This window comes from Centruroides sculpturatus, unplaced genomic scaffold, assembly GCF_000671375.1.
Source record: "Centruroides sculpturatus isolate CEXI.00-Female unplaced genomic scaffold, Cexi_2.0 scaffold1368, whole genome shotgun sequence".
Taxonomy (NCBI): Eukaryota; Metazoa; Arthropoda; class Arachnida; order Scorpiones; family Buthidae; genus Centruroides; species Centruroides sculpturatus.
Window position 1 is genome coordinate 50,934 of NW_019386509.1, and position 11,199 is coordinate 62,132.

The following is an 11,199-nucleotide window of genomic DNA, read 5'->3' on the forward strand; positions in this document are numbered from 1 at the left end:
AAAAAATAAATTTAAAAGTTGTATTAAACATTATCAAGTATAATCATAAAACAAAAAAAAAATGAAATGAGTAAGAAAATTTGATTAAAATATAATGCAACATTAATATCATCATTAAATTTCAAATTATAACTTGATTTACCTAAGATAATCATTTAGAGCTGAAATGGCTTCTTCAGTAATTTCTTCGTTTTGACTAGTTATAGTAACTATATCAATAAAAAGCAAGTAACAAAATTAAATTTATCTCTAAAATCTTTCATTAACAAATAATAAAATACTAAACTTAACTTGTTATATACTATTATTACTTTTTATTTTTTTATCGAAATACTTCATGAATTTAAAAATTTTAAATTTGCTTTAAAACATTATATCAAAAAAAAAAAAATCAACACACCTGAACCAATTACGGTGTGATCATGCAAAAGATCGGAAAACAAACGTTTTCGAACCCCTTCTGGGTTCTGCTTCAGGTTCTAATCAGCTTCTAAAGACGTTCGATGTCCGTTATAAGTAGAAATTCGATCGTTCATGTCGTTTAAAGCTTGAAATTTAAGTTGTAGGTTCGAATGGATTCACGTAATCCAAGTNATGGCTGTTGTTGACCAGCTCTGAAAATATAGACAAAAATAGGTTAATTATATTTTATTATTAAAATTCATTGATAAAGCTTAGCTTGAATTTGAGTCTGAGATTAATCACTCAGTTTATGATGATTAAATATAAAACCTAGTGACTTCTACACTTTGCCTTAAAAAAGACTAATGCAGAAATAAATCATATGAATAATGTAAGGAAGTCACAATTCAAAAAATATAATAAGTCTACTAAATAAATTTAATTTCATCTGTCATATTTTAATTATTTTTCTTCATATATTAAAGTGAAGATATAAATTATTTTGAATGTATATTTTCCATAATATTAAATTGAAAATTGAAGTAAAAATTATTATAGAAAATTACAACAAAATCTAATCAATTGTNCTGACTAGTTATGTTTGACTATAATCCACAAATTACTAAAACTGAAATAATTCAATAAATGAAGATAGATAGATGAAGAAAAATTGTCTTATTAATTAATTAATGAAAAGAAATCAATTTAAGAAGACTAATAGTACTAACATTTCAATAATATTACACAATGTTATATCAAAAGAGCAGTCACACAGAATTGAAAAGAGAGAAACACAGAAATTAAAATTTTTGACCATTTGTAAGAGTTACAGGATTTAATGAAAGAGAAATATAGCTATTAAAAATTAAGTATAAGTATCAAAATAGTATCTGAAATTAAGAATTATTACAGGAAGTAGTTAGGACATGAAGAGAACAGCAGCAAAAACCTATCACATCTGGCATTAAATTGTAAATAAATATTTTGAGAAATGAGAGAAGGCTTAACAGAAAAATAATAATAATCTAATCTCTATTGTTATATGTAATTTTTCTAGTTATTAAGATCAGTTTTTAATTAATTTTTTAAAAAACTCAAAAATAATTTAGATAGAAGTTAAATTAAACCAATTATAATCTCAACGATGATAATAATCTTGTAGAAAATAGCACATACATTATCCTGGAGACATTTTAGTTTAATTTTAAAAAAAGAGCATAATAAGTATCAAATCATAAATAATTATCAAATTCAACAGTTAAAAAGTTCAAAATTTAAATAAACTAAATTATTTTAATTATACCTTTTGATGGAAGACAATAATTTCATGACTTGTTTTTAACACTTCATTGTATCTACCATTTGACCATATAGCCTATAAGCAAATAAAATTGTCAGTTTTTGACATTATACAATTATATAAAATATTCATATATGATAAATGGCTAAATAATAAGAATAAATCAGTTACAAGAATAAAATATTGCATATAATTAAAAACTCTGACATTTGCTACATGTAAATTCAATTATATTTTAAAATTTATAAAGCTACGTACATTTATAAATATTTTACTTACTCTTATTCTGTATGACCTTCGTTTATAAACTGATTTTACTTTCAAATTAGAAATCCTTGCTAGAAAAAGAAAATTTATTGAAAATTAATTGCAACAGTTATAGAGTTATATTTGCTTATATAATTTCATAAAAATCATTAAAATATAAAAATTCAAAAACTTCTATACTATTAAAATTAGAATTGTTTAACTTAAAACATTTTTAAACTATAAATCATTACTAATTTTTTTCAGAAAAGATTTGATTTTCCCGAATAACATTATAGGAAGTTCAAGTGTGCAATACACCCACACTTAAACTTCCTAACTTGTAGCTCAACTTTTTAAACCACAAAGACACACAGATTCATGATATAAAAATGTACAAAGCATTACAGATTCATAACACAATGTTTTCAGAGTTCCACTGTGCTTTTTGTTTCAAATTTTTGTTCTTCCTCATGCTTGAAATCATCAAATTCCACTGTGAATTTTAAATGTTTAAATGTTGAGAATTTTATACTGCACATTCTATTCTAAATTCGAAATGCTCATTAGCAATGATTTTGTATTGTTGAAAGTACTTGCATTATAAAAAAGATTTTAACACCATCTGATAGTGTTTAGTTTGTCTATTATTGAATAACATTTTATAAACAACATATGTATTTTCAATTGTTGAGTTTAAATACATTTAGTACAATTCCAGTAAAGTTATATAACTTTATTAGAGTTGTATTAAAACTTTTAGCTAGTTTTTACATTTGATAACAATGGAAATTCTTTCAATGTATTCAAACACTTTCATGAATTTTTTTCAAATTTTATCATTGATTGCAATATTGCAATCAGGTGCAATATGCACCTGCAATATTTTTAGAATATTTGTTTTATGATAATTACTAATAACTTTGTGTCTTTTAATTCTAATTTAAAAAAACATATTCTAATACAATTTATTGTATTTGTAGTCTCAAATCATTACTTAAAATGATATTTAAATATTTTTATAAGAAAATTACTGTTACATTCTAATTAAGCAACAAATACTTGTTTGATATTATATTTTTATTTAACCTGGTGTGAGTGAGGTCAGGTATGTCGTAACCGAGAAGTTTTTAAACACAGATTACTTAATGTTATTGTTGCCATGCAAATCCTGTCGTCACAGTAGCTGGAGGTAAGGGAGTGGGGCAAGGTACAGTGTTGAGTTTAGTGTCGCACCGTCGTCAGCAGGAGATACACATGCGCAAAGGTGGCTGGGGTACATCACACCCAACCTCATAGTCGGTGTTACATTTTTGAGTTGACAGTAAGTTTATGAGTTATAGTTATTTATAGTATTCTTAGATTTATTTTTAGATTTTTCAAGATGTCTTATGAAGAAAATGAACATTGGCTACAAGAATTATTAGAAAACTGTTCAAGTGCTAGTTCCTGTGACTCCAAGAGCGAAGAAGAGATTGACAAAGTTTCTCAAAGAAGTGAAGAAAGCGATTCAGAGCAGGAGGGTATTTTGGATGATTCAGAAGAGCCGGAATCTGCATTGCAACTTCATTTGTAATTTGGGTTTGAATCTGATAAATGATAGTCTTCGCATTAGACAACAAAATGTACATCTTCCAAAGAAAACTTGAAAGAGGATTGCTGATCAACTGGGAGAACCTTCATCACCAGTTCCCAAAAAAATGGCTGGTAAATATGTCAGGTGTGGTGACTGTACTAAATAAAAAGAGGAAAACAAAACATTGCTGTTCGAAGTGTGAGAAGCCAATATGTATGGAGCACGTGAATTTTACGTGCAGAGATTGTGCTGATTTGTAGGTGTAATGTTGGTGCTGTGCTAATTGATCTCATAAGACCTTTTAGTTTTTTTTTCTATTTTTATAATTAGAAGATACTATAATTATGTTGATTAACCAAAGAAGTTGTAATTTTGTTAGAATTTTACACAAAAAAAATGTTAAACTACCAAAACTTGTACTTTTTCAAAGAAAATATAGACATTTTGTTATTTCAATAAAAAAAAAACACTTTTCAATCTTAAACATAGTATTTTATTTACTCATCTTGTTGAATGGATACTATTATTATTATCCCAAGTAAAAAAATATTTAATATATAATTATAGTATCAAAAATTCAACATCAAAGTTTCAGGTATCTCCTGTGAGGATCCGAATCCAGACTTTCAGTATATTTATATCATTACATCATAATATCACATCGTAGCTATACTTTCGTTAACTAACTGTCAACTTTTACACCTGGGAGCTAAACNTATTTACTCATCTTGTTGAATAGATACTATTCTTATTATCCCAAGTGAAAAAATACTTTATACACAATTATAGTATAAAAAATTCAACATCAAAGTTTCAGGTATCTCCTGTGAGGATCCGAATCCAGACTTTCAGTATATTTATATCATTACATCATAATATCACATCGTAGCTATACTTTCGTTAACTAACTGTCAACTTTTACACCTGGGAGCTAAACATCTGTTAAGTTCTCAGGCGTAATAACGACGCTTTCTCATCACCTTTCGACCTAATATCGCAATTTCAACAGTACAACATTAAAACAGAACAACAGAGTGACGCAGTCATCACCCCATCCTCGAAGAGATCAGTCTCAAGTTCCGTATCTTTTTCCATGTACAGTGTGCTTTTCACTGGACCATCGGACTTATTTAAGTGCCTATTCTCTGGATTAACATCGACCCAAAATACTTGATTGCCTAACTGGACTAACTTCGTTGTTAAGACCTACTAGCAACTCACTAAAAATCAAGGTATTTATTGCCACGCGCAACTTCTGTAAACTTTCTCTCTCGAGAACTGTGGAACTGTAACCGAAATCTTAGATCCATTTTAAAGTCTATTATATATATATATAATATCAATTGTGCAAAGATCTCTAACAACTAGCATATTTAAAATCGATATATTTTATATCCTGAATGGCTTATAGTTACCAATTAAACAGTTGTTACGTTTAATCATCTCTGAGTAAGTCACTTCCGGCACGCTGTCTCTCCCTCCATCCCGAATCCGTTCGCTCACAAATGCGACTGCTCACACGCCCGAATGAAACGGTTTCTGTGTCCGCCAAGACGCGGTGGTGTCATACTGACAGGGGCATCAAAGAGGTGCCGATACCTCGGTCATACTCCTACTCGCCTCATAGCTGGTGTAACAATTTCTCACCTTATTCACGCCAAGTTAATAAATCATCTAAAGGACAATACTATTTCCAAATAAATATTTCTTTTCATTTAAATTTTATTACTACAAATCATTTAAACTTTAAAGTAATCAACATCTTTTGAATGAAAAGTTCATTAATGATTACTATGTGAAAATCTACTAGATATTAGGTACAGATTTTTCACAAGGTACTCATGAATTACTATTTCAAAAAATATGTATGTTATGACCAAGGTATGAAGTCTCGCCAATTCATAAAATAGTTAGACTTCAGACATTGACCATAAAATATATAATAAAATACTGAATATATATTATGCAAATTGATGTTCTCAAATCAAAATAATGTTGATACAAAATATCATAATCTACAGCATAATAATAATAAAAAAATAATTAACATTTTACTTCATCAAAACCACTATAATAAAAGCATACTAGATGATAAATCATCATCACAATAAATGCTTCACAATTACTGTAATTTTATTTTGAAAATAGATCTGGATAAATATAAATTTTGTAAATATGTAGTTTTGATTACACAGTATCTGTATAAATCATTGTAAAATACAAATTTAGTAATGTTTTAAAAATTTATTATTTTATCTGAAATCACATTTCCATTGATAATTAATAATTAGGATAACATTTCATAAAATGCAAATGAGGGAAATAAGCATTTTTTGACAATTATCTGATTAACTGGCCAGTTATATATATAAGCAAAAATATTTATTAATCAGAAAATAGAAAGTAAGAGATTAAGTCACAACTTCTTGCTATTCATTTTTCAATATTTCTACTACTGATACTTTGATAAATCATTAACAAAATATCTCAGCTTATTTACAGGATGATTAACAAATACTTATATAATAATTTAGCATGTGTAACTGTTTTTAATTGAGTGAAATATCTAATGAGCCTTTGCTTTTAGCTTTTTAAGTAAATTGACATGCAAATGAAATTTTTAATTACAAGTTTTTCAAAATCAATAAATTATTAAAAGATATTTTCCAGTTATAAGTTGCACCCATAAGCTTTCAGGAGCTTTCATGTTTTGAAAAGAGAGGGAGATTGTCCTTTTCTTTCTCAGAAGGGGACAACAGGGATCATGTGGAGATGCTTGTAAAAATGTACATCCCAATTTCATCCACAGTTGAAAAAATGTATATATATAACTCGAAAATTAACCAGAAGAATAACATCATATTTTAACTTACTTGGAGTCTTCTGCGATGATGAATTTCATTTAAAAACAAAAAAAATTAATGTAAGAAATGCCCTAGGGTGGTATTTGGCTCGGCAACACCATAGTACAATATTCAAAATGTCTTAAAACTTACGATACGCACGATAATCTCCGTTGGTAGCAACTTGTAGGCCATTTTCAGGCAACCTGACGAGCGTGGTCTTGTGGGTTTTGGTTGTGGAGACATCTCAGAAAGCATTATCTATCGGTGTTAGAGCGCCATTTACAGCACTAGCGGACAATATTTAAGTAACGTCGTTTGTCTCAAGTACAACTCCATCACTATAGTAGACTCCACGTGAAACATGACAAGATACTGCTGATTATTTCCTTAATTATATCTTTTTAAAAATGTGAACTTTAATTACGAACAAACTGTAAATTATGATATGTAAACAGTAGGCGAGCACATTATATAAAAGTTTAATAATGAAGCTTATTAAGTTCGACTTAACGTTGTACATTTTTCAAATTTTTTTCGACAAATGCCACTTCCTAAATCTGAAGTTATTTAACTTGTTAGTACCACTGCCTTACCCTATTAATTACACGAAATCCAAGTAATTAACCTTGAAGAATAAATGTTTTGTCAGAATTAACGGACGAAAATTACTCTGATATTACTGTGTATTGTTTTTAATGGTGATTAATTCCTTTGTGAGCTGGCATTCTTGATTTTGTGGCTTATTCTTTTGATTTAAAGAGGTTTGGTTACCTCAAGAATTACCTGTGAGACTTTGTCACCAGTCATTTATGAAGAATTACCGTAGTGTTGAGAGATAGTGCATAGAGTGATTTGGAAAACGTTTTCGATGTTACGTGCTGAATAGACGTTCCAGTCTAGTGGTTTAATTCCTTTATTTTCACAGGTTTTGAGGCATATTTTTATGTGAGACATTTTCTGTTGTTTTTGTGGGGAAATTTGGAAGAAGTTCAATGAAATTCCGAAGTTACGGAGTTCGGTAAGATAGTGTCTATTTTTGTTTATGAGGTCGTGATAGGTGTAGTGACCAATATTTTTGATGAGATCGACAACATCACGACCTATTTGGGATTAAAGTTTCCACCAAAAGAATGATGAGAGCAGGGAGACAGTTGGGAGAGATAAACAGAAGATCATTGTAGAATTTCGCTTTCAGCTAAGATTTTAAAGATTCAGGTTATGACTGAGTTGGATTTGGTGTTGAATATGATACTAAGAATTCTATTGGGGATTTTGTGAATTGAAAAAAATATTGTTTGCCATTATTATCGTCTACTAGGATTTCCAATTAAACACAAAGAGGAAACAGTATTTTGTAGTTAGTTTTGACTACTGCTTCTTTGTGTCCAATCGATCACACTAGTATAATAAGTCCTATTAATGTAGTAAGACTTCTTCTCTAGAATTTACCTGGATTTCATCCCTAGAAAAATCCTGGGAAAGAACTCCTAATCACAATATAAATTTCAATTTCTAGTGTATAAATTTCAATTCAAAAATTTACATTAAATAATTAATTTTTAATAAGAAATTTTTTCAGATTATATAAAATATATAATGAAACTATTTATTATGATATTTTATTTTAAAAAATACTCTTATATTTTTAATTATTATAAGATAATAAAAAGTTTAATTTTGAGGGTAGGGATAGATTTGACAAAAAAATTGTGAATGGTAATAACGAGGAAAATGGCCATTAAGTCCGACCCTACTCCAGATATAACTGAGACACGACCCTTTTTTATCTCCTCACCCCGTCGATCTTTAATGACCAAAATTTAACAGCATCAATTCCCCAAATACACGAACCTCCCTGCAAAATTTCAAAAATTTTCGACAAAAAACACAGGAGTTATTAAGCTTCAATCAAAACGGTGTCCCCCACACTAACAACCATACACACAGAAAAAACAATCGGAATTTTTCGTATTTCTCGAAGTTTTAATGTGCCACGAGTCCGAAAAATTTAAAAATCTTCGGGTAATTTCTTGGTCGATCGCCATAATTTCCCTCTATTATATAAAACAGAGCAGTAAAAGTTAAAATACAAAGTTAATTATGTGTATATAAAATAAAATAATGTTATGTTAATATTAAAAAATAAAAAAAAAGTATAACCCGTTTAATTTTCTTTTTAAGTGATTAAGGCTATCAATTACTTTTGTTTATAATTTTTTTTAGTGTTCTTAAAGATGATGGATGAGCTCTTTACTTAATTTCCTTATCATTAAAGAGATAAATGATAAGAGCATAAACGTCTTCACTTAATAATAATTATAGTGAAATTTCATTAATCCGTACTAATTGCCGAATTAGTGAACTATTAAAATACGAAAATTTAAATTGATTAAGACAATTTAAAAATTTAGAAAACACTCAAAGAGTGGCTTAAAGGGGGATTATTGGAGTGTGGCGAACGAGTAAAGATAATAAATCTTCGAAGAATACGAGGGGTATGTGGTTAACTTTATTTCGTTGCATCCTCCTGACACCAGAACACAATCAAGGTGAGCTTTCTGACCCTTGCTAATTGGGCTATCCAAATTAAATCCAGAAACGAGAGAAGAATTGGAGAATAATTAAAAAGCTATAAATCTCCATGTGAAATAGAAGAGGGGTAAAGATAGGAAAAGACAGCGATCTAGTGTCAACAGTTTATGACTGGAGGTCATTTGTAATGCCATATGTCGATAGGGTCGACAGGAAGAGGACACTTCGTTGAAAGTTGGTGAAAATAGAAATAGTTTCCCTTATCGAACGTGTCACAGGAAAAATGACAAACTGACAACAGGTGATAACCTGGTACGTACGAGTCAACACTGAGCAGATAGGAATCGATTTAAAAGTAAGTTAAATCGAAGTCGATTGAAATTAATTGTAATATGTACCGTTCTTCTTTTGTTTAACTTAAGAAGACCTTTTATCAAGCCGATCATGGGTTCGACCAGGTCCACAATAGAATCACTCAGTCATCACTATTGTAGATATGGTTGAACACACGATCCAGAACAGACCATTTCCGAAAAGTTCTTGAGGTGTTTTGACCCGTCCGAATTGATCAGGAGTCACGAAAAGAGGTAGGTTACCTTAATCACTGAGCCATCCGGGAATAATGCCTCACAGGAGGTCTTTAATGACTCTATTCAGGTGTAGAAAACCCGAAACTCCACGAGAGAGGCACAAACCCACGACCGAACTCCCAGTGTTCAAAGAACACAGGGCAAGCGGTTATGTTCGAAAAATGCTTATAAGTCAAACGATTAATTTTAATCCCAATTTAATTAATGATATAATAATAACAATAAATTTTCTGTAAATTATATTAAGTTATCTATTCAAAAATAGATATATCTAATATGTTAAAAGGTATAATAATAATAATATCGATAGACACTTGGTAAATTTTTCATACTATTTTTATATAATTGTAATTAAGTATAGATGAAGAGAAATTTCATTCATCTACATTCATTTTGATAGATATGGAGTCACGGAATGACTTGACTTGAAGCCAATTCTCATAATTCTTTAAACATGCACAATTTCTTGTTACGAAAGATTGTAATTTTGGTCATAAATATTAAAGAATTATGATATTAGAAGAGAATTTTCAGTCAATTCTCTTATATTACTAGATGTTATTTTAATTTATTAATTTATTTATGAAATTAATTTTTTTCTCCAGCTTAAATTAAATTTGCTTTTTTTTGTTTAATTTATTACCATTCATAAAACCATAAATTCAGATTTTCTGAGATTATTTTAAATCATTCCCTTCGAAATTGTTTTCAGTTTATTAACTTTTCTTCTTAGCAGAATAGAAAAAATAAATGAATTGATTACAATTTTCCGAATTCGAAATAAATTAGGCTTTTTAATACGGTCAAAATTGGGATTTTTTTTGCATTTCTCCTGTATGTATGGACGTTATTTTGTACACTCTGTTTGAAGCTTAATAACTTCCGTGTATTTTGTCGAAAATTTTTGAAATTTTGCACGGAGTTGTGTGTATTAGGGATGTTGATGCTGTTAAATTTTGGTGGTTATAGGTCGACGGAGTGGGGAAATAAACGGGGTTGTGTGTCATATCTCGAGTGAGCTCGTACTCAATGACGAGTTTATTCGTTATTCGCATTTACTATTATGTTTTCGGTATTTAGAAACTGAAATTATATAATATATACTTTTTATTTTTTGAATTAAATAGCATATTATTTACCATTTTGTTACGTTATCGCTATTGTTTTCAAGTCCATAAATTCTTTTATCACATTAAGAATTGGATGAAATTGCAGTTTGTACAAGCGGAAAAATTGTTACAAATTACATTTAGTTTCTTATCTATAGCGAATTTAAACAGCAATTTTATAAGAGAGAAAGAGAGAAAGAGAAAAAAATGGAAATTGAAGATTGGAAAAATAAATGGGGGGAAAAGTAATCTTACAAACGATTTTTACAAGTGTTAAAACACAATCTAAAAGAAAGAAACCTATCATTTTCTACAATTTTCTTCCTTTTTTAATAAAGTTTCTTGCGAGTTTCTTCTATAAAAACAATCTGATAAGCAACTACTGTAAAGATTTTTAAGAAATTCTATACATACAGTCGACCACCCCCTATAACACTGTTGATTATTCCGTTTTATATGAATTCCATGTTGTACGAGTCACTTAGATTTTACAAATACGCCAGCCGTTCACAGCCCGGCACACTTATTTGTAAAATCTAAGTGACTCGCACAACATGGAATTCATATAAAACGGAATAATCAACAGTGTTATAGGGGG

The 11,199-nt window shown here is 29.2% G+C and overlaps 1 protein-coding gene across 1 annotated transcript in view; it reads right to left on the bottom strand.

Annotated features, from left to right (window-relative positions):
• Positions 1-1,684: 1,684 nt before the first annotated feature.
• LOC111615177 (zinc finger CCHC domain-containing protein 2-like) overlaps positions 1,685-11,199 on the bottom strand; it is a 54,652-nt gene continuing 45,137 nt past the window's right edge. Inside the window, exons 4-5 of the mRNA XM_023356579.1 lie at positions 1,982-2,040; positions 1,685-1,777 (exon numbers count right to left, since the gene is read on the bottom strand). Of these exons, the coding sequence (XP_023212347.1) occupies positions 1,700-1,777; positions 1,982-2,040 (137 nt within the window). The 3' untranslated portion in view covers positions 1,685-1,699. The remainder of the gene's footprint in view (positions 1,778-1,981; positions 2,041-11,199) is intronic.